Consider the following 27,380-nt stretch of genomic DNA (forward strand, 5'->3'; position numbering starts at 1 on the left):
CCGCGATTGCTGTTGTGCCACATGCCATCTCCCAGACATGAGTGCAAATACAAGATACTGTCAAATGAGGATGACTGGAAAGAGATCGAAAGTCTCCAAGAAGATTTCAGGAAAGCCTGATGGCTTCAAGCCGTTGGAGGAGGAAAGGGCATAGTTGAAATTTATGGCTAATATTGCGATTGCAACATGTTCCAACGTTCCCATCGCCTGTGTGAGGTGGCTGCGAACAATTGTAGACTTCGTAGAATGAACGTGATGTCCCGCTAATGATTGCGTAAGCTTCCTTGCTGTGTATGTTTATTACCTTGTTCATTAGTGTACCGATATAGGTATGCCAAAGAGCCCTACGTGACCCTAGGAGTAAATATTTTGATAGATTGAGGGCATCTGCATACCTCAGCAATACCATCGCATTCTTTCATGCGAGATAAGTAACTACTCCGTACTCTGACTGATCTGCACTCACATAGACGAGAGGGGTGATGTCTTGATAAAAGGGGGAAAGTCTACAACTTGTGGCTGTGCATTCTCTTCACGTGATCTTGAATGAACGAGCCGAAGCACCCGCACCAATTAAACTCATCGTATGATCAGCGAGATGCGAATTGGTTACGAAGCCTAAATTTAATATCGTGGAATTAGAAATATAGATTTGAAAACTACCGACGGTACCATCTATCTCGGATCTATATACATTTACGAGTGAAAAGAAGTTTCAATCTAATTAGCTCCTTTTTCGTTTTTCTTTTTCTTTTTCTTTCATTCTCGTCGCATGATTTGACTGTCACCTATCATCTCAACACTTCATTCTCGTCGCATGATTTGACTGTCACCTATCATCTCAACACTTCATTGTCTTTGAGATAAGCAGCCGCATCTACTCACACTCTCGGACCTATCGGCGCGTTTCGAAACAACTATTGCAATAGAAATCTGGCTCATCTTGCCACAACTCTATACACTCAGACAATACACGGGCCCGCCCGTTAGCTATTAACGCTGGTGCAAATATGTCCATCATGAACGGTGGTCGTCTTGCCTTCGTGGCCGGTTCTGGAATCGCTCTATTTGCACAAGGAACGAACGCACACGGAGGAGATATGTCGAAGGTTCAAGATGGAGATGCTATGAGTATTGAACCTATTGTAAGTTTATCACAATCTTTCGGAAGATGCTGGAGCGATGCTAACAATTGTGATTATGTAGGATTCGATATTATGGGTTCATATCTTGCTGCAGATGTTTGCCTTTGGCATTATCTTTCCGACCGGAATGGTTCTTGGAGTATGTAACAAAGATAAGGGTCAACATCGTGGTATGCTAACAGTATTCTCAGATTGTGCGAAATAGATGGCATGTACCTGTACAGATATTAGGAACAGTTATCGCAGTGGCGGGATATTTCTTGGGGCATCTCCATGGAGGACGAGTCTTTGCGAAAAATGTTCACTCAGCGTTCGCCAACATTCTGATGCTTATGCTTGCCGTTCAAGTTGTATTCGGCATCTACCTCAAATTTCATATCACGAAAGGTTTCCACGGAAAGATTCGAAAGGTCGCGGTTCATGGTCATGGAATTGTTGGAAAGGCAATGCCAGTTGTGGCTTGGGTACAAATGCTTTTCGGTGGAATCGCAGCTTTGGGTTTCTGTCGTGATGATCATCTTGGTCAATGTCTCGCACATTTTATCATGGGTAGTGCATTCATCGGTTATGGTATCTTACTCACGATTGTCATGCTGGTTGGACAAGTTTGGTTGAGAAAAACCGGACGATCCCAAGAATTCTTCGACTCGGCAGTTATCGCAGCTTGGGGTTGTGTCAATACTTTCACCGAACACAGATGGGGTGGCGCTTGGGTCGCAAATGATATCCAACACACTACCATGGGAGTAATTTGGTGGACTGCTGGTTTGGCAGGAGTCTGGTTGAGCAGAAAGAGAGATGGTTCGCCAAAGAGAAACTTCATTCCTGGATTTGTCATTTTCATCACTGGGTGGGCTATGTCTGGCCACCCACAGCATCTCCCACTCAGTACCATGGTCCACAGTGTTTTTGGATATACTTTAATGGCCGCCGGACTTTCAAGAATCATTGAAATTGCTTTCCTCTTGAAAGATAGGGCTACCTTCTCCGAGGACGGTGATGCTAACAGTTTCCAATACGTTCCACCATTTGTAAGTTCTATCTCTAGAATACGAAGACTTTAGGCTAATCATGACAGTTACTTTACGCATCTGGTTTCTTGTTCATGGGAGCTACCGAAGAACAAATGAAACTTATCTCCGACGCAGGAATCACCCACGTATCTTACGTCCTTGTATTATACAGTTTCGCCTTCCTCATATTCTTATTAACCAATATGTTGGTTCATATCTATGCAGTCAACACCAGCGCACCTCCAGTGCCTCCCAAGGATGGAGAAGGAGCTCCAGCTCGTCTTCCACGGATGAATGGTCATGTTCATACAGATTCAAGGCAGATTCGTGATGCAGAAGAGTTTGAATTGGAAGGATTGATGAGCGATGATGAATCACCAGAGAGCCCAAGCACTTTAGGGAAGAACAGCGAGGCTCGAGTAGCTTAGTTTATTTCGTTTGTCATTTCATTTTGGTAAAAGGTAGATTTTAAAAGCCCATGAAAATTGTTCTCCTTTTCCTATTTTTCTATATCTAGTCTATTAGGGGTATCATATGCATCAGCGGGCGTTTCTCTTTTGTTACAAGAAATGTACAAGATCCAATGGATAATATGTTCAGCGCAACCAGCCCATTCCCGTCCCATATCTCGTGTCCAAATATCCCATGCCGTAAAGTATTGTTATACCGAACTAAATTCGGATGAATACTTTTAATATACCATTCCCTCTCAATCATTCCATATAGTGCCATTTAAACAATCTCTAACCTATCTACTCTCCACTCAACCTCGCCAGCTCCTCAAGGACCTTTCCCACACATCCCTCAATTTTCCTCTTCTCCTCAGCACTCATCTTCCTCAACACATAATTTGCCACAACTCCCGCATCCCTACTCTCTGGTCTCCCGATGCCTATCCCAATCCGCGTATAAGGCTGTCCCCGCAACGTATCCCGAATACTCTTCAACCCATTATGACCCTTCGGACTATTACTCCCCGGCTTCACATTTATTCTTCCGGCTGGTAATTCCAGCTCATCGTGGATCACAACAAGTTTGCACTCCGCAGAAGAAGATTCCCGCTGGAAGCTCGTCCAGGCGGATGTAACACCCACCCCGGAAACGTTCATCAAGGAGCTGGATTTCCACAACGTGTAGGTAAATCCGGGGGAAAGAAGACCGTTTCCATAGGAGCGAGATTTTTGAAAGGGGGGATTGGAGAGCGAGGGGGCGAGGAGAGTGAGGATGGTGTGTCCGGCGGAGTGGAGAGTGTTGGTGTAGGGGGCGGGGTTGCCAATGGAACAGATGAGGAGACGGGTGGGGGCGGACATTGTGGGTGGGAGGTTGGGAGTTGGGAGGTTTAGATGGTGTGGTGAGATAGGGTTGGTTGTCAGGCTGGGACCATCGCTTTCGGGGGCGGGAATTGGGAAACTGGAGGTGTGGAGTGAGAGGGCGAGAGATCCGGCGAGGAGGGCGCGCCGTTTTTGTTTGCGGGTTGGGGTGGGAGTTCGGGTTTGGGTGGAGGGAGATGGTGAGCGTGAGGGTGTGGGGGTGGAGGAGGATGGGGGGGTTGGTAATTGTAATTGTGAACGCGATTGTAGTTGTGGTTCTGGTTGTGATTCCGTACTCGAATCTAAATCTTTTCCCCCCTCAATCGTTGATAACTTTTTTTGCGCGCGGACGCGATTTGGCTGCGTCATTTGAACAGGGGTTTTAGTAGATATGGTGATTCTTTCAGCAATAACAATCTTCGAATTTGTTGTCTCCTTGGATAAGAACTTATTTTTCGGCGATTTCTTCTTGCATTTGCTTTTACAGGTAGAAGAGGATTATATATATAAGACTATTGTAGGTTAATAGTTCTCGAATTGATTCTAGTTTATTAATACATCATTTTTCATACACTAATTACTATGTCTAGCCACCACTTATCAGTTCTAGGATTCTAAATGATCTGAGTCATCACCGAACTTTTTACGAAGTAGGTCATACTTCGAGTCACGGTCTAATTGTCAGCTAATACCTAGCTAGACATCATCTTGATCTGCCACGGAACTTGGCAGTCAGATGGGGAAAAGTTGTTTTGCTGTGATGAAAGAATTCGATTTTCTCATCGTGATGTTATTGAGGTACCTAGTGGTATTAGTATTTATATCATCTCTTTGGACTCTCGAAGGATAAGAATAGTTTCCTGTGTTTTCCTTTGTGTGGTTGCGGAATCTAGCTTTTTTAGTGAAGGACTAATGATTCTGGATCATTGATTGTATGGGAATTTAGAATCTCCTAAGGCTCTTCGGAAACTAAATCTAAGCTTAAAGTTACTCTCGAAACTTTCTAGTATTTCGTGTCACTCAGATTCAAGTTGATCGATGTGGAACAGGCGATATCGTATTAAAAGCTTCGTACAATTCTCAATTCTTATCCTCTAGTTCTAGTACAATCTTATTATTCCTACTCGTTCAAAACACTACACACACGAAAGAAATATTCGGGTATCATCAAACATCTTGATCAGAACACCGTATTTCAACGTATCCATCATCTTCTAGTCCTGACTCTCTTTCCTTTGTCTCCATCTCTCTCAGAGTATACCAGGGTCCTGGGTACATCTAGTGGTGGGTTACTGGTGGATTATAAACCTCAGGTTGACTTGGCTCCGCAGGTGCAGTGACATTACGTTGTTGCTTTTCCTCAAAATCTACCTGTCTGGGAGCTGCAGCACCAGGTTGACAATGGCCTCCAGCACTACGATGGCGGTGGAGATTAATCCCGAGAATGATGAGGGTAATCGAAAAAAGTACACTAAATGTGATTAATAATTGTTCACGGGGTGAATCTGTTTAACACTTACAACTCGAGACCACCCAACGCAGATGTTGCAATCATCACACCCTTGTATGTCTCCCAAGTAGTCTCTGCACGCTTCTCAAGACCCAATCCACGTTTATGTTTGTAGTAGTAACAAGAGTAATATGAGTCGCAAGAATAATCGACAGTAATGGCATTTGCGATTTGCGAGGCGAGAATCGGGAACGATACGACCCAAAGTATCACGGCGATAATATCCAGTCCGAGTATAGCCCAGTAGTTATACAGGACAGGTGCGCCCGTGCTTGCTACTATCACATAGACACAAATAACAATCGAGATAGCGGCCTGAAGATCACTCACGGTTAGTCTTAAACATGAGTGAATAGGGAGATAACTAAAGCTTACCGAAGCCAATGTAAGTGCATCTCCATCATATACAAGCCAATAAACTCCATACGACGAAAGAGCAAGTATAATAACAGCAAGGACCAATTGTGCAATGCGAAGTCCAAATAAAGCACCCCTCGCACCAGGAATATGAGTTTTATTCGCGACAGTCATTGTGGAAACTTCTCGATATGCTCAATTCACCTCGAAGGCTCCTCGTGGTACAATGTTCGAATTTAAAATGTACGAATAAGAATATCGGTGTAGCAGCGACAGAATACACGAGCTTGAAGTGATGTACAAAAATTTCACATTTGAATGGAAAATCGGTTGCTCAAATATGTATCCCTTCGCACCTACCTGCCTCCCTCGTGATTCGAAGGGCGGGAAGGTGTATGGCACAACATGGCATGGCATTTTTCAGCCTCACTCCCTCTTGCATATTTCTCACTTCTACTTTTGTCGATCGTCTCTTGGGTTGCAATACTTGTTTGCTTCCTTACTTGGCTTGGAAAATTACGGGTTTGCGCTTTGAGATATGTCATTGTGATTTATCACACCCTAGGGAAAGTACACAATCGGTCACGCGATTTGTCGAGCTTGGGGTTTAGATTCTCAACGTCACTATCCCGATGCTTGGCATTCTTGACTTGAGCCTCAAATCATACCATAAAATCATGGAAACTACAAAACTCGCAAATCATCACATCTCCAACTCCACTCTCCTCCTCCAAACCCAAGACTGTAAAAATCGACAACACCTTTTCAGCTCACCCGTAAGGGCAAATCACAACCCGTCAAAAAAGCCACAAAAAGTTTAAGGTTACATGTGGGTCCATGCTTTGCTCCTCACAGCCTTAACGGGCGTTCGCAAATAAAATAAGGTTCTGACCACAGTGAGCAATTGGTACGACGGAACGGGGTCTTTTAGGCAGAGAAATTAATTATGCGGCTAAGGGTTGAGAGACCGGTATACGGAGTATATGTAATATGAATGGGATGGATGAAGCACGGTGATTTATTTTTGGACGTGGTGACCTCTCTGGGGGAGTGTAGGGGACCGAGTTGGGATGGGTATGGCGTGAGGTCGTAGTTGTCACTCACTGTGTTTGATGAGTTAGATGTCGATCGTCGTTAGAATCTGCAGATTACACGGGTGCTGCGTATTGACATCCAATAACGAGTGCTGTTTGAATTGAGGGAGGTCCTCTTTCAGGATTTTATTACCTACTGCAGCTAGGGTGGATGGTGGTCCTGGTTTGAAATGAGGGGATTTTGAGCCGCACTTGCAGTTGCATGAGTGTGTAGAATCCACCCGTTACATCTGATTGAAGTATTTACGAGCGAGGATGGATGGATAGATCGATAGTAAGTGTAAGTCTGCCTTGAAGGCTATGAATACCTGGTGTGTTGACCTTGTGAACATGTGTTTCGAGTCAGGTAGAGGTCTCTGAGATAAGTTGTAATCGGTATTTCCCTTTCTGTCGGTTATTCTCGTCGCTAAGATAATGTTATGATGAAGTCACGCTTTAGTCGATGACCCAGTGTTTCTTGTTTGTTTGTGTGTTTCTCCGATTTGTAATTTCTCATTTATTCTGGTCCTAACTTGTACTTTCAATCGTTGAAGGAATGTAGTTGGTTATAGCATACGAGGCTGCGAGTGCATAATGCATGTATATCGCTTTTTCTCCAACTCGATGTTTCTTCAATGTCCAACCCAGTGTTGATTCCTGGAGTGGATATTCCCGATTCCAAGACCTCTGATTTATTTCTGATATCCATACCAACACTTTCCCCTAATCCCCTCACCGACAAAACCCACGCCCCCATACCCCCATCCCCGTCCCTCTACAACAAAATCATCCCCACCGCAACCAAAACACCCGCACCCACCAAACTTCCCAGCTTGGCACCCACCAATCCCGCCGCACCACTCGCAGCCGTAGAACTAGTCGCCGCACTTGTGGTCGTCGTATCCGCCTGTTTGGCCTCCTTCTCCGTCTGCAACGCACTGCACGCATCTACCAACGTAGTATTGCTCGTCATCTCTGCGAGTTTCGTTTGCGCTTTCGCGGCTTTGGCTTGGTATTCTGCCTCTATTGTGGCGTTGCCTTTGGTTTTCGCGGCGGTGGCGATGGTTTTTTGGAGGTCTGAGGGGTGTGAGAATGGGGATTGAGATTATGGAAGATGTGGATTATATATGGAGAATGAAGATGGGAAATGAGAATAGAAGTGAGAAGAGAGACGGAATACATACCTTCCATCTTATTACACTGCTTCTTCGTCGTCTGCGCCGCATCAATCACAGCACAAGTCGACACCAACGTAGTGTTCGCCTGCATCGCATCGAGCTGCACAGCGGCAGCGCTCGCTTTCGCCATAATACTATCGATTGTCGTCTGGTTGTTGTTGGTTTTGGAGGCGAGTTTGGTCGTGTTTTGGGCTTGGTCCACGAGCTTCTCGAGCTTGTTCATCTCTTTGCAGAGGGATTTGTCGGTGAGGGGTTTGGTCGAGTTGCCTTTTGCTACAACGGCTGTAGCGGCGAGGAGGGAGAGGAAGACGGTGGAGAATTGCATTTTGATGGGTTGGATGGATTGATTTGGATGGAGAGGAAGATAGTTAGTCAGTTGGAGATATAAAATAGAGTAAGAAATAAACACGGTCCTGCCGAAGATTTGCTAAAAAGTCAATAGGAATGTAGAATGGAAGTGATGATGTCCAGATACCGTGCTAACAACGATGAGAAGGATCCTTATATACATTACTCCACCCCATCCATCCATTTCATCTTCATTCCCATAGCTCAGATCTACAATCCACGCTATCTCTCACAACACACCAATAATAGCTTTCTACCCCATCCACTCTCCCCTATCTAGCTCCGTCAACGTATGCGCCAAGAGCCATCAAACCTTCGTCCCAAGCTGCCCTACCAAAGCCTCCAATCCCCAGTATCAACATCCCAAAGCGCGCCAAAGGACGCGAATGCGATTTCACCTCGAAGTGAGTGGTATGATCAAACCACCAGTAGACCTCATTGGGGAGATTCTCTTTCACGATCCCTAGTATCTAAGGATACCCCATGTATGTATGCGGGAAGCAACGTACTCCTCTCTTTGACTTCCCACGAAGTGCGATTCTCAAGCCAAGCATCCCGTCTAGAGAACAAATCCAGCACACGGAAGTATACAAGCGACGAATCAACCCCTTCTCCCAGAATCCCAACCTTCCAACCAACATGTTCAAAGAACTCTCCTCCCTCCCAAGTCCCAGCAAATCCGTTTCGCTGACGACACCCTAGTCCCCTCTCCCGCACCTCAAAAATCTTCAATCAGTCTACCGCATCTCATTTTCTCATGTTCATTCGAAAATTCAAAGGCAAAAAGTGTACAAGCGCCGCATTCCCAAACAGATAACGTTTAAAGATATCAATCCCACATGCAAAGGATCCCTAGATATGTTAGGCCAGGTTTCAATTGTGGGGAAAGGCGATTGCCGATCTATGAGGAGGTCCTGGCGATGCTTGTATCCAATCCATGCCGGTAGTGTGTGTGCAAGGAAGTCGGTACAGAATTTCATCGTTTCAAATAATCCGAATCATGTAACAGATATTTATATAATTCGAAGAATGGAACAACTTGATGTCTTCTACTAATGGTCGAGTTGACAAGTGGACGATAGTCCTCCAGGAAAATAGTGGACGCATTTACATCTAACCATTAAAAATGAGAATTTCGAAGAGCAAGTCCACGCGAAATACTGATGATATGCTATCATGAGATGACAATCAAGCAGGTATGAAACGATAGTCTCCCTTGATTCCATAGAGCTGGGTCCATGATTCTCTATTTAGCAGTTAGCCAAACCTCGAATGACGCGTAGCAACGTCAGCTATCATTTCACATCACAGGCAATGAATAATATAGATGATTCAAGATGATGATTATGATCTTGCGAGCAGCAAGATAAAATTATCGTGTCTACAGAAAAACCAATCCTAGATGATACATGCTCAGTCCTTTACAACTGGGTCTGGCAATTGTATACAACTTTCCCAAACGCCTTCCTTTGATATCGAAGTCAAATGACAACGCTTGCCAGTCAAAACCCTAACTTTCTTCCATGTAACACCAGTCATATATTCATGAAGTACCACAAGTACCATGCAAATAACATTCCTTGATATTAACCCCATATGAAATCGCACTGCTCAAACTGTTCCACTGATGCTTAGTTCGCGAATTTCTTGCAAAACTTGCTCAACTCTGCTATCGAGGTGTCCTTGCGCATATTGCTCTCTTGTATCAGCATCCAAGTATTGTTGTACTTGTGCCATTCTGGAATAAGCCTCAGCACAGAAGCGAAGTTGGATCTTGACTAAAGCTTCGAAACTTGGGTCAAGGTAAGGAACACGGAGGTCGATGAGTTGAGGAAGTTCGTTGAAGAGCTGGTCGTTGAGTTGCTCGTAAGCCGCCTTAGCCATTTCAGTCTCCTTTTCGGCACGAGGAAGTTTGGTGACATCTTTATCTGGCTTCTCGACGAGCTTCTTAACCTTTGCGCGCATGGCATCGTAATCGAGGAGCTTGTGGTTACGCTTCTTGATACCTAGAAATCATTTAGCAGACATCAAAAGAAACCAGGGAATATCCTTACACTCATTGATATCGGGGAAGTAGGCACAGAATCTTGAGATGGGCTCCAAGACGGTAGTACTAGTAATGTTAGCTTCATTCATTATGCGCAAACAAACGTGCGACTCTTACCGGTATGGACCATCAAGGGCTTTAATTGTCTCGGCGTCGAGATCTTCTACAGCTTGTTTGTAACTGCGACTGACACCATCCTTTGCGCCGGCATCACCGTAAAAAGCATCAATGGTCTCAGCAATGCGCATCTGGGAAGCGGTCATTGCTGCATTTGTTGTCAGCTCACCTTCAAAAAATCGGAATGAATTGATTTACCTCTCAAAGAATCCAAATAACCTTTCGACTCCTTCTGCAGTCTCAATGAAGCGGCCTCCATTGTGCGATAACGTCTAGAAACTTGGTCAACTACAATTCCCTTTTCTTCCTCAGTTACAGCCGCCATGAATTGTGTCAAAAAATGATCCCATTCCAAGTCTTCATTTCCGGAATTGGAAGAGGTCGATCTTGAAAGTAAAATAGGAGTTGATGGAAGGTAGTCGGTCAAAATGTTGGAGGAAATCGAGGTCGAGTGCAAGAAAGGGCTCGAGGGGTAGTAACCAGCAGATGAAACAGATGGTGTAGATAGAAAGTTGGAGGGAGTTGTTGAAGGATAGCCCGATGAATTGTTGTCGTCGATCTCGACTTCTTCATCATCTTCTGACTCGTAATCGGATTCGGATTCAGAGTTACTGGAGTAACCAGCATTCTCCAAAGTCAATCGCAAGCTGACTTCTTGCACAGCTATCAAGAGCGCCTTCATTTCCTCGTCGCATTCTTCCGCCATGGTATCGTGTTCGGCGGTTGTTGTAGCCATTATGGTTGTGTAATAAAGTTATAACTAACCTTTCTTCAACTTCGTAATCGCGGTCATTTGTTTTCTCAACATGACCTTAAATAAATAAAATTAGCTTGCTGCCTGGAAAATAAACCGAGCATAACTCGAAAGACCCTCGCAAGAATTCGGGGATGGCATCATGTTTCTTTGATGTCCATCCCCGATCCCCGCAAGTTCCCCAAGGTAGGTTCACTTACCAGTCTTCATCATAACCTGAGTAGTTGCCCTATTGACATTCTTCTTGAAGCCTTTTCACAGACAGATCGTTAGTTTGATCTCCTTTATCCTCCCAAAGTTCACAAATGTATTCTTCTTACCTGCCCACGACATGATGAATTATCCAAAGTAAACAACAACAGAAGGAATAGTTGAGTATCTTTCAAACTGGACTGCTAGTATTGTGTAAATAGAATGAGAATTGAAAACTCCAAAGAAGTTCAAATTTGTATGCTGCCTACTACAAAGGTGGTAAAGAAAGAGGGTGATGTATTGGAAATATGGGATTGAATGTGAATATATTCAAGAAAAGTGATGACAATGATGATGAATTCCGGGCTCAGGTAGTAAACTTGGCTTGTGGCGCAGCTGCAAGCATCGGGAATTCGGTGAAAGTGTTCACCCGAAGTGGATCACTACCCTGTGCATTCAAAATTATTTCCTCATTCAAAGAATTCCATCTGCAAGTCAATCCACAACTCGAAATTTGAAAATTACTTCAAAATGGCATCCAAAAGCAACCCCAATGTTCCCCAAAAGAAGCGCAAGATCGCAAACCGAGCAAAGACTCAACGCAAGAACGCCATCAACAAGATTACCAAAAACCCAAGAGGTACCAGAGCCAGTACTGTTCTGCACCCTACGAGTGGACCTTTAGCACCTTTATCTGGAAAGAAGGCTCGTAAGGTTCAAAAGGCGCAAAATTGTGCACGTCAAAGAGCATTGGAGCAGGCAATGAAAGAAGGAGAGGTCAAGATGACTGGTTAGTACTTTATAATTTGTAATTGATATCGATGTTCTGATGCTAATTATGATTCTAGATGCACCAGAGACTACATCAAATGCAGCCAACGAGGGAATGGACGTTGATAACATTGCATGAATGATGTAAAAATCGCATGGGATAATGGAGTAATGGCGATTGGAGTTACGGTCAAAATCTCGAGAATTGCATCTCAAGACGAAGATATTGGGTTTTTATCACAAGAAATGCGCAATACGGTCGTTATACCCGAAGAGGGAACTTGCAGATATGATTTGGACATAACACTTTTGTCGAAGAAGAGCAACAAGAGAGTCAAAACTTCAATGTATGAAGCAAAGTAAAACCTACGAATTATCTTGCTTTCTTGCAACTATTTACACTTCCTATGTTTTCGCATGCATATCCATTCTCCATCTGGCGACTATGGATACGCCCTCTTCGTTGCTGGAACTTGTCCGGGAAAGAATGTAGTAGGGATCGTGGGGATAGGGATACTAGCCGTCAGAGCATATCCACCAGCCAAATCATTCGGCATTTTTGCTGCAGAGTAGCCAGAAGGCGCTGATGATACCGTTTGTGTCACAATCGAGTCTATCATAGAGTTCGTTAGCCATTGTAATGATAAAAAAATCTGGCAACTTACAAGCTGTATGCGCAGTGCCATGAACCAAACATCCTCCATCACCCCAAGCATTTTGACACTTATACAACTCGTGACTACCCGTGTCTGTCCACATTGCAAAATTTGTAATGCTCAAACCCGCGCAAGGTTGGCCTGTTGGACAAATGACCTGAATAGGTGCTCTCAAGGTACCGTCTGCACAAGTTCCTTTCCAGTTAGAGAAAGTGAGACCAGAGTATAAAACACCGTTGCCAGTTGCTGGTGCTGATTTCCAATATGCGTCGATGTCGAGAGAATATGCATTACTGTGGCCAATGAAATTCGAGAATACACTGTCGGATACCGATCCTAGGAGACATTGATTAGAAAGGGCAATGGTGATGTGAGCGAAAAAAACTTACCTGATCCACCGTTACTCTTGATCATGAACATCTGATTGGATTGCCAGGAGTAGATGTTATTGTAAGTAATCTTCGAAATGGCAGTATCGGCTCCCAAGCTACCAATAGCACATCCACCGCTTACATTACAATGGATGTTTTCAATAAGCATGTGGTTGGATGGGTTCTGAGTTTCGTTAGCATCATGTATATGAATTGTGATGTTCTAGATAAGACGGATTGTGCAGCGAAGGCTTTCTAGAATCAACCGCGAAGGTGACAGAGCATACCTTGACAGTGACACATTCGTCTTTGTTGGTAACTTCCACATCATGGATATGAACGTTGAAGCCCCAAACGTCGATGCCATCTAATCCACCTTCGTTTCCACCACGGATGATCAGGTTATATACTTGGCCATTTTGCACGGTGTCGAGAATAAGATGGAATGCCGGAGCTAGTGGAATGATCAGTAAAGATCGACAGTATGAATTAAGAGAAGCATTGGAAGAAAGCTAGAAGATCTAGTGCATTTTACTACATGGGACTGTATGGGAATGGATACGACAGTTGAAAAGATTTTGATAGAAAAAGGTCAGAGGGAAATTTACAGTCGACAAGTGCAATGTCGTGGATAGAAAAGTTGACAACGTTAATTAGTCGAATGAGACGAGGCCTTCACTAAGGGTTAACTATATTCTCGAGAGGCTTTCATCGTAGAGTCTTACCCATAAATTCCCTGTGCATGGAATACATATCCATAACCTTGGATAGCCCCGCTCGATCTACTGCTGTAGATTTCGAAGTCGGTAGAGTCTTGGACTATAGGTGGGAATTAGAAAATACTAGAACTATGAGTATTCAGGCGGTAAACTTACTAACAATCATGTGTCCGCCTGCGGTACTGCATACGAATTCTTAGCGAACTAAAAATATTTTTGAAGCAGCGAGAGAGCTTACCCAGTTCTAAGAATGACACCCTCGAGGTTTATGGCCCATGCATTACCACCAGATAGTGTAACCCATGTAGACATCGCAAAGTTCCCAAGAGGGATGTTCACTGGATCGTACCTTAGTATCACACACCAAAATTACGCAAGTCTACAAACATACCGACGCCACCACTTGCGCAGGCATTGAACGCGGCAAGAAGAGCTGGTCCTAGATCTGTCTTTCCGTCGGCTACTGCGCCATACTTAGTCACATCACAGACTTTTTTTGCCCATTTTGCAGCCGAAGTAGTAAGGGGGCCAATTGGATAGCCAGAAGCGAGCTGGGCAGATACAAGAGATGGCAAGAAAAACGAAGCCGAAAGCAGAATGGCTTTCAGATTTAGACGCATTGCGAACTCGGAAGACTCGGAGTATCAGGTATTAGTTTTGGAAATGAGTGGAGTGAAAGAGAGCATAGCACTTGATGAACAGAACATAAATTTGGGGGATCATAGTTAGCACATATAAGTGCATGGCAATTCATTTTCCCTTACTGAGGGACCATCTAGCATGCTGAATGATCTTTCGCCGAGTTCCCACCCGCTCAACCGGGCACCTCGGTCTCTTTCTTGGCAATGTCAGGACTTGAAGAGTATTGTTGCGCTTATATATAAATTGAGAGAAAGGGGAAAGGAGTCGAAAAAGGCATGCACATAAAAGTATGAATGCATTCGGCCTTCCAAAAATGGGTATCCCATTTACCGAACGAAGTAATGATGGGCATTGAAAAGGTAACTCGCGACGATCAAACAACGAATTTAGCACATTGGGCAAAGTAATGAAATTCAGCAACGCGTGATGTAAGGTACGCTTGGAGATTCGTGGGATAAAAGCCAGCGAAATAACTTTATATTGCTATACCACAGGGGTAATGGCATCTTGGCTACAACAGAAATCTGGGGATCCATAATATGTATAATTACCCCAGGAATCTGCCGGATAAATGCGGAGATTTTCCAGCGCCGGGAGATATTTTGGATGAAAACCAAGCTCATAGATCGTGACAGATATGTGGATCAAGACTGAAAGTTTGCCCAAAAAAGAAGGTGTACTAAAACATTGTAGGCTTTCAAAATTCCCGAAATACAAATGTTTTTTATCTGACACCTCCCATACTTCAGAAGACCAGAGCGAAGGATTCGAGACTTCAATTTGCATCATCTCTTGATACCTCACAGCCCTCAATTTTGGGCTGGTAGATGAATGAATGAAAATGAAAAATTCGAAGGTAGGCACTTCCAGAAAGTATTCTTCATCCACCATGGTTGCCTCGAGGACTATTGTGTCTTTCCGGCGGATTCTTCCCCGAAATCTCTCGATGATCTTACGTCGGTATTCTGTTCGGGAATAGCTGCCGTATCGCACAACATTACGCCGACAAAGGACGTTCATTTCTCCATCGACCCCAACTCGTAAAGACTCTGATGGTAGTTATGAAATTGGCCTAAATTGCTGCATATCTTGGCATCTGCCAACCACAAGCGTTGGTGACAATGAAGTCATGGTCGATGCATCTATGTGCGCCTCAACGAAAAATTGTTAGCTCACAATCTGTACTGTATGCGCATGTGGTCCACGAGATTATCAAAAGTCGGCTAAAAGGCTTGAAATTGGTTGATGAACTGAATGTAGATAATCTTACATATATGATTGTTTGAGAATTGAGAGGTTTGATTTAGGTTATCTCCTTCATGAAATCAAAAGTGGGGAACACGGGACCTCAACACCTTCAGGACATCAATCAACGACGTCGACTCACCAAAAATTCATCCAGATATGCACTGAGTTCTTGCCTACTTTCGACCCCAAAAATGAGACAACGGTGATTACAGTGGTAATACGATGCTATCCAATATCAAGAAACAGACAGTATGCATGTCTCACGTGTGATCTCACGTGTGCCTGCCGCGGTATCAATCCGTAAAAATGCGAGTTTCTTCCTTGAAGATCCTGATGATGAAGTAGGATCTTTTTACCATTTACATCAAAATGACTATAGTCTCTTCTTCAAGTGTGGCAGAAACAAAAGCTCTTTTACATTAATATTCAACTGTACCTTTGTTTCTAGCTGCGTGTCATTTTTATCAATCTATTGCGCAAGTTTACTAGGCAGTTATGATTTTTTGTTTGTAGTATGGATTTGAGTACGACCATTCTCAAATCTTGCTGTGCCGCTCGCCTTCGTTTCAGCGTGAATTAAATCTATTTAAAGGATCAAATATATCTAAATATTGACGTTTCTATTGGTCCTGTCATTGAATGACATTTTTTAAGCCTCTTTGCGCAGTCAGTTTACTATTCATTCTTGTAATTATACCAAAATTTTGTTGAGTTGATTGATTGGCTATATCATTACGAGTATAATTATAGAAATTTTTGCTTCACAGTGGGTAATTATTTCGGAATTTGACTTGCCAAATTATTCACTTCACGTTTGTATTTGTTGGAATGATTACGGCACTGTTTCCACGAGAAAGCCGCAGTCCAGTGATTGATTCGACGTTTTATCTCCTCTCCTCAATCTTATGGATACATAAGTACATATACTCAGCCCTCCGAATTTGAAACCTTCGATCCTTTTCGCTATTTGATTTCTTGGTTAATAAAAAGGAGTCTCATCCACCAGCACCACCAACACATCAACTCCGCTTTTGCATCAACATGTACCATCAAGAACTGAAACGAATGTTGCGCTCCATTGCTTATGTGCTTTCCATCTCAACTGTCATCAAGGCTCAAACGCTCGTCGGTTGTGATTCTGTGAACTGCGTCACTCAGTATAATCCACCCACATGCCCAATCAATAATATTACACTTTCTGTGATCGGAATCACTTCATTTAATACTTCGATCGATCAATCACCATTTACCTGGACATTAGGGATTCAAGAATCCGAAGAAACAGTTGAACATTCTATCCCAACCACGCATCTCAAGCATCGTCAAACCTCTTCGTCTCCTACAGGCCCTGTTAAACCCACTGCCACTTCCTCCTTCAACATAACCTTGAGCCGGGATTTTTATCTTGGAACTCCTCCAACAATAAATTTGACCTCGGGATCAAGCACCCATGCATGCGCACTATTCTTCGATGGAATAGGATCAGATTTAACATTTGGAACCAGCGCTACAGGAACATGTAATGATGCTCTTACAGCGTCTTGTGTTGATGACCTATTAGCTCAATCTCAATCTCAGATGGCCAAAATTTTGTCAGTTACCCCGAATGCTCAGAACGAAACAAATATTTGCAATGCGCTACAATCAGCCATTAAATCTCAAGTTCCGGCATCTTGTACTGCGGCAAAGGGTGGTAGCTGGGGAGATATTGTTGCACAAGGTATCTCAAATTCAATAGTGGGCGATATCACAGTGAAAGCTTATGGCTAATATGACAATAATAGGCTTGAGCTCCCCAATTTCTCCACCAAGCACACCTAAGTCACCCGATTGTATCCCAACAACTGGAGAGAATTACGAGTTATCTCTAATCCACAACACCACATCCTCGAGTATAGTAGATGTCGCTCACTTTGCTTTACTCTCAGACCTCGCAAAGGGCGCATTTTATAATGGCATTACCCCGATTCTCACAGTTTTATGGAACACGTCGAGTTCTAATGATACCTCGTCTATTACTGCTAGTGCGGAGTCACATTTGAGTTGTTTGAAAGTGGTGGAAAGTACGAATGGGGAGGTTGGGGGGGACACTTCTTCACCTCCTAAATCTGAAGGCTCGATTATGGGTATAGATAAGTACTGGAGCTGGGGATTAGTGACGGTAGTTTGGGGATGGATTGTGTTTTGTTAGTGGTGAGGGTGTATATCTGTGGATTAGACACGTGATAACTGCATCATATAGAGATTCAATGATATCGCTTCGTTCGCGCCTTCTGAGAGTAGGTTGCTGATATGTATGTGAGAGCTTCTATTTGATTTTACTTTGCTTTTACATCCGTCCTAATATAGAAATTGGTGCCAAGCTTGCGCGTCACTGACAACGTCTTTCTTGAGGCAATAGACCATCACCCATTATAACAAAAGAACGAATCTATCACCCATCTAATAAATCTATTAGCTTTGGACCCATTCCTCAATTGTACCAAGTTTGGTTTCAAAAACCAAACCAAGATACTCACAGCTGCTTCTACCAAGTGATGCAATTGATTGATCAAATAATCAACATCATGCCAACAAAAATGAAGAAAGTAGGAAGAAGTTCAAACACTCAACAACAATATCCATGAGTTTGTCACAACCGCGATACGCATTATGCAGATGTTACCACTCCCTCAGTAGTTACAGCAATTAATAGTTTTTGGTCTAAATATCTGGTTGTTTGACTTTTTTCCAAGGATAATATAAGAGGCATACTCATTCGAAATTAGTATTTATATTTTTGTGGGGAATGACAATCAAAGGGTGCTGCGAGACCTTGTTTTTGCCGATTATTGAGATATTCAGAGGGAATCAGAGAATGTGGCACGAGTTGGGCTAATTTATGATGGGCAGTGAAAACATTGACATGTCTGCATCTACGCTAAAATATATGAGATATGCGAATCAGGAACAAGGGTGATGGGAGTCATGAATGGAAGCTTAGAGCTTGCTACCACGAACAGGTTGAGTAGTGCAGCAGCGCAGGATACTATAAGCGAGGCTCTGTCAATACTGTTTGGTCTAATTGAATAAATTGGAAAGCAATATTCAGCTTGAAAGTTAAATTGAAGAACCTCATGATTACACATGAATCAGTTCAAATTTTCAAATTCCTTCGGAAATATTCACTGCTCCAGAAGTGAGGATCCCAAACCTAACCTCGACGTCGCTTAGAAAAGAATTGACCCACAAAAATACAAATTGACGCTCTAGCGATTTGACGAACCGAACCAAAAGCACTCAAAATCAAATCTTCAAAAACAAAAATAAACACAGAAAACAAAATAGCAAAACTTCGAGGCGCTGTTAAGCGCCTCTCGGTCCCAATCAACTTCGTACTATAGAATGACTGTACCAAACTGTTCCCCTTTTTGGCCCGATTGAGAGGGCCCCGATTACTATGGCTTGGGTGGAGGCGTTACGTAGACCACTGTACCACGGGGATATGTTTGGTGAGGGAAGGATCAAAGTTCAGGGATATTTATGAACACATCTCATCTCAGCTTAGTTGGGGTATTAAGATTGCAGAACTTAGCCTCATGTGCAAACTTTATGCTACATTCTTATCGTATGAATTATCATTTTGATGAGGTGAATGGGATAGCAAGACTTTTCACTGCGACAAAGTCTTGAATCTGATCTTCTAACTTTGCTTGAATTGGATGGGTAGACTATGGTTTAGGGCATCAATAGATTTGAAATCATATGTGCCTCGAGAGGAGATTTAATTCAGGAAGAAAAATTCCGAATTACTTGAATGCCAACATTTAGGATCAATTGAATTTTGGCATGAGTTGTAACTGCACCAGATATTTTCGAGAAAAACATTCCTTGGGTTTATTCGATGGCGCATTGCAATCCACAAAGTTTTCTCGTTGCATCAAATCAATATTTGCCTCGTATATTCCACAGTTGCCGCGGTGTCTTGTTTTGCTTTAGAGGATAATAGCCATCTAGGAAAATTCGTGTCGATAGGGTATTTATCTGTATCAAATGGGTTGATATCACCAGCCCCTGCACTGATTAAGAGATCCACAATGTGCTGCCATCCATGACATTTTGCTATGAGCACTGGTTGGTGGCTTTTGTTGGGATTATCACAAGGAGAAACGCCAGCATCGATAAGAAGACGTGTCATCAAGAGATCTCCGCGTTTGACGGCATATTCATGCAGAGCTTGCTCGCCTATTTCGGTAACATCGCCCCCTTCTTTCAACAACAAACGCATCGTATGGTGCTGGCTCCATTGTGCGGCTATATTCAATAGAGTCGTGTTTGATGAAGGATCCGGGCGTATTCTTTCTTTCAACACAATCCCGCCATAGTCTATGAGAACATGAATCACTTCGTTGTGAGCTCGTGCGACTGCAAAGCTCATCGCATAAAATCCAATACCAAGGTTGGTTCTTGATCTCCGGCCAATCACACTATTTAGTTCGGCGCCATTTGACAACAGTAAGAGGACAATTTTCGCATAGCCTTTGTAAGCGGCACAGTGAATGGGCGACCAATATGGCATAGTGTGATTCGGTCCCGCAATACAGTTGACATCTACACCACGTTCCAACATCACTTTAAGTAGATTTTCTCTTCCCCAAGAAGCGGCTTGAAGTATAACTTCTTCTTCTGCATGTTTCCTTTCAGCCTGTGACCCGTAGAACATGTCCATGAGAAACAAAATAATTCTCACAGATCCCGTCCTCGCCGCAACACGAAGGACCACTTGGATTTCTTCGTGGGAAAGGGGTAGTACTGCATTATAGCGTGGTTGTACAAGCAATCTCATTGTTTCAAAGTGACTATTCATTGCGGCTACACGTAACGCGCTCCCCGAGGAACAGAAGAACTTTTCTCCTCCTAAACCTCCTGTCCAGTGAGGGCTATAATATGGTTGAATTGCGCTGGAGTCGGCGCCATGGTGTAGAAGAACCTGTATTATATCGACTCTTCCGTATCTTGAAGCGAGATGCAACGGTCTACCGAAGTATTTGTTCCTAAAATTGGCATCTGCATAGTGACTTTCAAGCAAGACTCGTACGTATGCAATTTCATTGGCGATGATAGCAATGCAGAGTCTATTTTGCATATCAGGTATTCTTTCCGCGTTGATCGTATCCACTGGAATATCATTGTCGACTATAGGTATTGGGTTGTAAGTCCGCGTTAGCCTTGAAGCGAGAAAGCTTAACTGCCGCCTTCCATTTGTGTTCCTGCAGCTGGATGGTGCCCAAATCAATCGTTCCTCTACAGCTTCACATACAGCGAGTTCCAATTCACTCTGTTTTTCCTCCGACAGACAATGAATTTTAGACACAGCAATAATTTCTCGATGCATTTGAGTAAGTATCATGTCACTGGTGTTGACTTTCATTTCTTTGTGTATGAGAAGAGGGGTGATACGGGGTAATTTACTGGGAGGGTGTCTGCGGCATATCTCCAGAGCGTCATCAACAGGACCATGAGGATTTTTGATATAATCGACACATATTGCGTTTGTAATTTATACCTCAAAATGTCCTGTATGATTGTTAGCGCAATTATGATGGGTCTGTTGGGGTACAAAAACGTGCTGCACACTGTTCGCAGGCCAAGAGCCTTCCATAACCCGACAGTCTCCAGTATTTCAGCAAAAGTTAAAACAACGATATCATTGGGCAGGTTGATTAGATTGATAGTATGCGTAGCTGTAGTCTCTATATTGCCTGAAAAATACTCTTAGAAGATAAATAGTGTGCAAGGAAAATCGCTAGGACTTTGGGATTGTGCAGCATTATTTAGAAGATCATACGTTTCTTAACAATATCAATAGGTGATTCAGCTACGGCGCGGACATACCGCACACATTATTGATAGATCGACTCATCTGACCATGACTGGTGGGTTCAATTGATTTGTATTTCAAGGTGTGGCTGTTGGTGGTCGTTGGTGGATGAGACAGCAGCTCTTTCACCGCCTTCGCTTGGCAGAACAAACAACTTCCTACCTACGTATACCTACCTAGGTACATAGATACATTTCTACAGTACCTAGTTCCACGTTTTAATGGTCGGCAAAATGCTATATCGGATTCAAATATGAATAGCCACGCAATTATCCCAATTGAACTTCTTATTTCAGTTTGGAATTTGCACTCCATGACCATGGAGATACATAAGATTCTTCTTCTGCTTATTTTTCTAGATTTTATACCTTGTCATACCTTATGGAACTACCTTTTACTTGATACTCGGAGGCAAAGACATATGAATCTCGAGAATATAGAAGATAAACGATTAGATCCATCCCCACTGAATGGCCACTTCCTTGTACTTGTTGCTTCTCATGTGGCACACATTTTCTACTTACTCGCCTGTCATTGACATCTCGCTATTTCGCATTGATACTCGTAATCTTTCATGGAGTCAAAGTTGTTACGCGTAGCTCTAGAAAGGCTAAAAGAGAGATTTGAGCTTGGCTGTAAGATTCAAGGATGGAGGACATGAATGATGTCTTTTCGGCATTTTCTATGTACAATTCATGGTTTGCTACTTAGTCAGGGACGGATGACAAATAGTTCAATGACAATCAATAGTACCAGCACCACTTTTACTGGCCCTCGTACTCGTTTGTAGGAAGATTAATCACGAGTAACCACACTAGCCATAGTGCCAACGAGCTTTGCGCTAGGGATGCTTCTGTGGGTCCAGAATTCGTTTTCTACCAAGAAGGAGTATACCATAACATGGAGAACAAGCAAGCTTATACACTGTGTCTCTCTGATCACAGCAATTTTATAACTGTCGAAGTTTGCTTTGATATTGAGATTAGGATCTTGGTGGATCACAAGCCTATTGATGCTCGAGATAAGTCTCTTCCTAACAAAGAGTATCATACCGTCGAGGACTGGTAAGCGAGCATCAGCCTTATATGAGACACTTCCAAGAAAATAAATGTGTTTAGACCTAGGTTACTGTTTTCTCTTTTGATTTTATGCCCATATTTCTTAGTATATCTGTGCAGCTACTAACAGGGATAGAGACGGAGAAACATGTATTTTAGACGACAAATGAAAAGAAATAAAGCCCAGGAAGATACCTAGGTGTTTCAATTTTGATTCCGACAAATGAACCTTCAATGCACTAGCCTGATATCGACAACATACCCTTATTGTTCGAATATGGCTTGGAGAAAAGAGATTTTATAATTAATCTAAAAAAAGCCGTTTTTCATGAAAATTTCAAAGAATGAGACCTCATTGTTCAAATTTGACTTATGACATGAGGATTAATTGTCCATAATTTGATTTGAAGAATAGCAACTTATTGTGCAAGATTGATTGAAAAATGGAAATCTCATTGTTCCAAACGCTCATACCAAGATCCATTCAAATCTTCAGGACTGAAGTAACGATATTTGCCAAATCCCATACATTAATGAAGACCTCACTGTGTTCATTTCTACCGAACACAATCTTTTCATAATCCTCGATCTGAAATCAAGGCTCCCAGAAACCGGTAAAAGCTATGCCTCAAAGGTCAGTCACACAATCCATCATCTCAATTGATATTCTGGGAAGACGGAAGAGATAACACATGATATCAGCAAAGGATATGATGTTAGTCAATTAAGAACAATATTCCTGAAGGTCCTGGTACATGCGTGTTAGTCACTGTAAGTGTATTGACGGTGTGGATAGATCGAAGATCTAATTATACATTAAAGCGATAAACTCAATAACCAATGTAAAGAATTGCTTCAAAAGCCTAATCAAAGAGTTTTGATCCATCTCATCTAACAAAAACACTACTCTCCGCACAAGACCTCTTTTTCTTCCGCAACACACACATACCATCCGCAGCCAACGAACCCCAGCTCCAACAAACCACCAATCAATCTTCTAATACAAAACTAAATCTTACAATAATTCAATGAAAATAAAATCCAAACAATCAATCCAAAAACCCACAGATTCATACAATTCTACTTCAAGACCGTACTAATTCAACCTTACATTTTTCCCGAATATTTTAACCGAAGCCCCTGTTACATCCACACATCCCACAATCCACTTTTTAAGGTTTTCTATTCTCCCTCACCCTGAGAATCATACCGGTGTTCAACAAGTCTTACATCTACTCTCAATCTCCATCAATTTTCGATTTGAGCGACTAAATAATTATGAATAGTTGTGATTTACGGAACGAGTTAATTTACTAGTATTTGAATCATTCTTTAAAGCCTTTTAAAGATAAAAACAATGAAAAAAGAAAAAACCCTTCGCTTACGATCATTTATAAATCCAATCAGGCAGTAATATCCCCTAAAAAATAAATACAAATTAATCAAGTATCCGTAGTATGCAACTATCTACACAAAATAAACAGACCGTCAAGAAATGAATACTAATTGATTCTTCACACCCAAAAAGGAATGAAAAAGCACTACAACTTACCTATACCACACTACCCTACACTACTCACTACCCAGATACTCAGCCTAGCCAGCCGAGGCTAATCCCCTCAATAGTTCTCAAGTCCCAGTTCCGAGTTCTAAGTTCTCACAAATCTTGTATATATATCTATTTCTTATACATCCCAAGTATCTAATATCTAATATCTAACATCTCAAACCCACACTATCATTCCCCCACTCCTTCCATCCCTCATTCCCTCATCCCCTCAACCTCTTCATCCCTGAACTCCCAACTCTCACACAACAAACTAGCAACCCCATCAAGCGAAGTCCTCTGCAAATCTCCCCTCCCCCCTCCAATTCTTCCTTCTCCTCCCTTTATCCTCTACCCTCTACCCTTTACTCTCTATTCTTTACTCTTTATTCTTTACTCTTTATTCTTTACTCTCTACTCTCTATTCTCTACTCTCTACTTTCTATCTTTTATTCTCTATTCTCTATTCTTTACTCTCTACCCTTTACTCTCTACCCTCTACTCTCTACTCTTTACTCTCTACCCTTTACTCTCTACCCTCTACTCTCTACTCTTTACCCTCTACCCTCTACCCTCTACCCTCTACCCTCTACCCTTACCCTCTACCCTTCAGCCATCTACCTTCCATCCACTTCAAATCTAAACCTAAATCCGAACCCAAATCTAAACCAAGAATACGACTCAAGAGTCAAAATTCGACTCAAATCTACTCCCAAAACTACCCCTAAAACCAAACCAAAGAAAAATACAAAGTTCCAACACCCATTCTCAACTAGGTACCCTACAAATATCTAATGCTCAATGGTCATACTCCATATCATCCCCACCCTCATCCCCATCACAATCTACACCCCCATTCATTACATACCACATCCCACATACCCAAAAATTCCACATCGCACAGCCCTAAATCACAATATCAAGTATGAATAAATATCTCTCAACTCATGCCCTCCCTAACATGATTCTATTATCATAAGCCATGCAGAAAGATATAGCCTGTACATCATTGACTAAGAAATCGATATGGGTGAGTAAAAGACGAGAATGTCATATCGAAACAACCTTTCTTATAACTAGATATCGCAATTTGGATATAAATTCAGAGCATCTAACATTGAGTAAGTACTATACGAGTATACTTACTTTCTTAATCTCTTACTCTGTCTTTGGATAGCACATCAATAAATTCAAATCACATAGCTCGAAGCAAAAAATTGAATAAATATTTGATATGTAATTGAGTAGAAAGCTATACGTAACGCCATGTGGATAGATATCCATGCCAACGCCTGTACTAATGAAGCTTTGTTCCTGGAGAAGGCTCAAATTCCGAGATGCCGTTTCCCCATCCATATCTTCACCATTTCTTGATTGTACTCATAATATAGCAATTCTGTATACCTTTACAGAAAGCCAATGAGCTTGAAATTATTCTCTTGAATCTCGGTCGTACGTTTAAATCGCAAAAGTATTATGCCTCTTTTGATTAAAAAGTTGTGCGCCATTCATGTTCCTTTTGGTTGTCCATTCATTCATTCATCCAACCACCATTCATTGTATGTCGAAGATCATTCATGAGTCATGGTTCTCCAAGAAGTCTTGCTGTGATATCACCCATATAAGCCTCCTCTAATTCGTAATCCTCCCCACCATGGCGGTCGATATGAACGAAGTTGAATGCATCGACTACCTTTTCAATGTCAAATCCCATGGATACGAAGCGATCGACCAGAGCCTTGTTGTATCCTTGATATCTGTTGTGGTTTCTTGTTAGTCTGCTATCTACTGTAAACGTTCGAGGGGGAAAATTAAAGGAAAACTGGCATACTTCAACATCTCCTGTCGCGCCTTCTCTTCTTGTGATTGATGTTTGACCGGAGGGAGATATGAGGGGCTTGAGGCGGCAGCCTGAGACCATTTGGTGACTCTTGGGGCACCAGCATAATGAATTGCCCAGTCGCGTGCTTTCTCTCGAAACTCCTTAGGGTGGTTGATCAACATAGTGGCTACCTCGGCGTCTTGTGGATCCTTTGGCTCCGGTTCGCTGAGAAGAGATTGAAGGGAAAGGAGGGCGGACTTGATGGTTAAAACCGGAGACCAGGCCGAGGACAATGTATCAAGACAGATGGCCCCCTGTTCAAACGTCAACATTTAATTCCGTTCCCTACAGGACTAAAACTTACAGTCTGACTGCTGACATTTGGATGCCAGACCTTGGTCGCGAAATTCATATGTGGGGGTTTGAATGGATATTCATTGGGAATCTTGATATCAACTAAGTATGTGCCTCCTTCATAGGGTGTGTCTGGTGGACCTGGAAAAGAACCTCGAAGGCTGGTCAGATCGCTATCATTACCATCTCTTGCTTGACAAAATATTTGAGCGCCAGGATCGTTGGCGATATCGTTCAGCTCTTTGGCAATACGACGCATTCTATTGGAAGACATGTTTGTGCTGTAAATCGGATTGTTGATGTTGATGGAGGTTCGAGGCTGTATGCTCGAGTTTCGAGGTCGAGATTGAATCTTGTGATCGGGCTCGAGGATGATGTCTTACTGGACTCGACGACTTCGCGATTGCTCTGTGTAGACAATTTTAAGATTTCTTTGACAACCTAGGTGGTGAATGTGTATCGAGAATGATATAGTGATTTCGCTGTTACTCTCCAACTATTTCAAGTCAGATTAAGAAGGTCATTCGAGGGTCGTAGTGGATAGAATACGCCGAATAATGAGGACGAAGAAAGAGTGACATTCAAGACAAGGCACTTACCAATAAAGCCTTTTGAAAGTAGTGGTGTATTCATGTAACCCAAGACAGTTACCAATACTCGCACTTTATGGATGCTTGAGGATCTAAATTTGGCGGGGTTATTGATAAGTGGATAGCTGTCCCACTTTCTACCTACCAGTCGAGCCAGTCAATTGAATGTTTATCGTAGTCGGTATCGTACCATACGGGAAACGGGATACAGAATCCAAGCTGGTGAGACTGGAGTGAAGAGAATGAATGATATTTCAAAGAATGTCATGAATGGGTTCAAATATGACGAGAGCCCTTATGTCCACCTTTATGCCCAAAGGTTACCCAACATATGCCGTGTAGATGGAATGTGTGTATATTGATTGTACGTGTTTCTGTCAATGGAAAGAAGTGATATACTTCGTACGATGGATTTGTTATGTGTGGAGGGAATGATGATTGCAAGCAGCGCAGTAATGACATCCGAGCAAGCCAATAGATACATCCCATCCCATCCCATCCCATCCCATCCCGACTCTCGGGCATCACTCGAATTCACTGCTGTTGCCAAAAATAAACAAAAAAGTTGATGCCTGATACTTTGAGTGTGTAAGGCGAGAAGGCTTAGGTAAGGCCACATAAATTTAAGGCATCCACGACTTTCACTTATCGAATCGCCCAGGTGGTCCAAGCCAAGCTAGCTTCTTATTCATTCGCGTC

The 27,380-nt window shown here is 42.7% G+C and overlaps 10 protein-coding genes across 10 annotated transcripts; 3 read left to right on the forward strand and 7 right to left on the reverse strand.

Moving 5' to 3' along the window:
• Positions 1–1,010: 1,010 nt before the first annotated feature.
• EAF02_006736 (uncharacterized protein) lies at positions 1,011–2,586 on the forward strand (the record flags this gene model as incomplete). Its single annotated transcript, XM_038902784.1, has 4 exons — positions 1,011–1,145; positions 1,207–1,284; positions 1,337–2,176; positions 2,224–2,586. The coding sequence occupies 4 exons, from the start codon at positions 1,011–1,013 to the stop codon at positions 2,584–2,586; spliced, it is 1,416 nt and encodes a 471-aa protein (XP_038757105.1).
• A 324-nt stretch (positions 2,587–2,910) lies between these two features.
• On the reverse strand, positions 2,911–3,837 carry EAF02_006737 (uncharacterized protein; the record flags this gene model as incomplete). Its single annotated transcript, XM_038902785.1, has 1 exon — positions 2,911–3,837. One exon carries the CDS (start codon positions 3,835–3,837, stop codon positions 2,911–2,913), a length of 927 nt encoding a protein of 308 aa, XP_038757106.1.
• A 561-nt stretch (positions 3,838–4,398) lies between these two features.
• EAF02_006738 (uncharacterized protein) lies at positions 4,399–5,747 on the reverse strand. Its single transcript, XM_038902786.1, has 3 exons — positions 5,354–5,747; positions 4,989–5,293; positions 4,399–4,939 (listed from the first exon to the last, which is right to left on the reverse strand). Exons 1-3 carry the CDS (start codon positions 5,507–5,509, stop codon positions 4,747–4,749), a joined length of 654 nt encoding a protein of 217 aa, XP_038757107.1. The 5' UTR covers positions 5,510–5,747; the 3' UTR covers positions 4,399–4,746.
• Positions 5,748–7,183: 1,436 nt separating this feature from the next.
• On the reverse strand, positions 7,184–7,911 carry EAF02_006739 (uncharacterized protein; the record flags this gene model as incomplete). The annotated part of the gene is made up of 2 exons (XM_038902787.1): positions 7,184–7,485; positions 7,593–7,911. The coding sequence occupies 2 exons, from the start codon at positions 7,909–7,911 to the stop codon at positions 7,184–7,186; spliced, it is 621 nt and encodes a 206-aa protein (XP_038757108.1).
• Positions 7,912–9,545: 1,634 nt separating this feature from the next.
• EAF02_006740 (uncharacterized protein) lies at positions 9,546–10,834 on the reverse strand (the record flags this gene model as incomplete). Its single annotated transcript, XM_038902788.1, has 4 exons — positions 9,546–9,940; positions 9,989–10,047; positions 10,099–10,246; positions 10,297–10,834. The coding sequence occupies 4 exons, from the start codon at positions 10,832–10,834 to the stop codon at positions 9,546–9,548; spliced, it is 1,140 nt and encodes a 379-aa protein (XP_038757109.1).
• Positions 10,835–11,575: 741 nt separating this feature from the next.
• Positions 11,576–11,954, forward strand: EAF02_006741 (uncharacterized protein; the record flags this gene model as incomplete). The annotated part of the gene is made up of 2 exons (XM_038902789.1): positions 11,576–11,834; positions 11,893–11,954. The coding sequence occupies 2 exons, from the start codon at positions 11,576–11,578 to the stop codon at positions 11,952–11,954; spliced, it is 321 nt and encodes a 106-aa protein (XP_038757110.1).
• A 304-nt stretch (positions 11,955–12,258) lies between these two features.
• On the reverse strand, positions 12,259–14,181 carry EAF02_006742 (uncharacterized protein; the record flags this gene model as incomplete). Its single annotated transcript, XM_038902790.1, has 9 exons — positions 12,259–12,428; positions 12,481–12,807; positions 12,861–13,026; positions 13,130–13,296; positions 13,451–13,515; positions 13,568–13,661; positions 13,718–13,743; positions 13,800–13,899; positions 13,953–14,181. 9 exons carry the CDS (start codon positions 14,179–14,181, stop codon positions 12,259–12,261), a joined length of 1,344 nt encoding a protein of 447 aa, XP_038757111.1.
• Positions 14,182–16,492: 2,311 nt separating this feature from the next.
• On the forward strand, positions 16,493–17,642 carry EAF02_006743 (uncharacterized protein; the record flags this gene model as incomplete). Its single annotated transcript, XM_038902791.1, has 2 exons — positions 16,493–17,171; positions 17,236–17,642. The coding sequence occupies 2 exons, from the start codon at positions 16,493–16,495 to the stop codon at positions 17,640–17,642; spliced, it is 1,086 nt and encodes a 361-aa protein (XP_038757112.1).
• Positions 17,643–19,370: 1,728 nt separating this feature from the next.
• On the reverse strand, positions 19,371–20,861 carry EAF02_006744 (uncharacterized protein; the record flags this gene model as incomplete). The annotated part of the gene is made up of 1 exon (XM_038902792.1): positions 19,371–20,861. The coding sequence occupies one exon, from the start codon at positions 20,859–20,861 to the stop codon at positions 19,371–19,373; it is 1,491 nt and encodes a 496-aa protein (XP_038757113.1).
• Positions 20,862–25,123: 4,262 nt separating this feature from the next.
• On the reverse strand, positions 25,124–27,132 carry EAF02_006745 (uncharacterized protein). Its single transcript, XM_038902793.1, has 4 exons — positions 26,691–27,132; positions 26,102–26,587; positions 25,747–26,051; positions 25,124–25,672 (listed from the first exon to the last, which is right to left on the reverse strand). The coding sequence occupies exons 2-4, from the start codon at positions 26,363–26,365 to the stop codon at positions 25,498–25,500; spliced, it is 744 nt and encodes a 247-aa protein (XP_038757114.1). The 5' UTR covers positions 26,366–26,587; positions 26,691–27,132; the 3' UTR covers positions 25,124–25,497.
• Positions 27,133–27,380: the final 248 nt, after the last annotated feature.

This window comes from Botrytis sinoallii (assembly GCF_014898435.1).
Source record: "Botrytis sinoallii strain Bc 23 chromosome Unknown BSIN_011, whole genome shotgun sequence".
In the NCBI taxonomy this organism is placed as follows: Eukaryota; Fungi; Ascomycota; class Leotiomycetes; order Helotiales; family Sclerotiniaceae; genus Botrytis; species Botrytis sinoallii.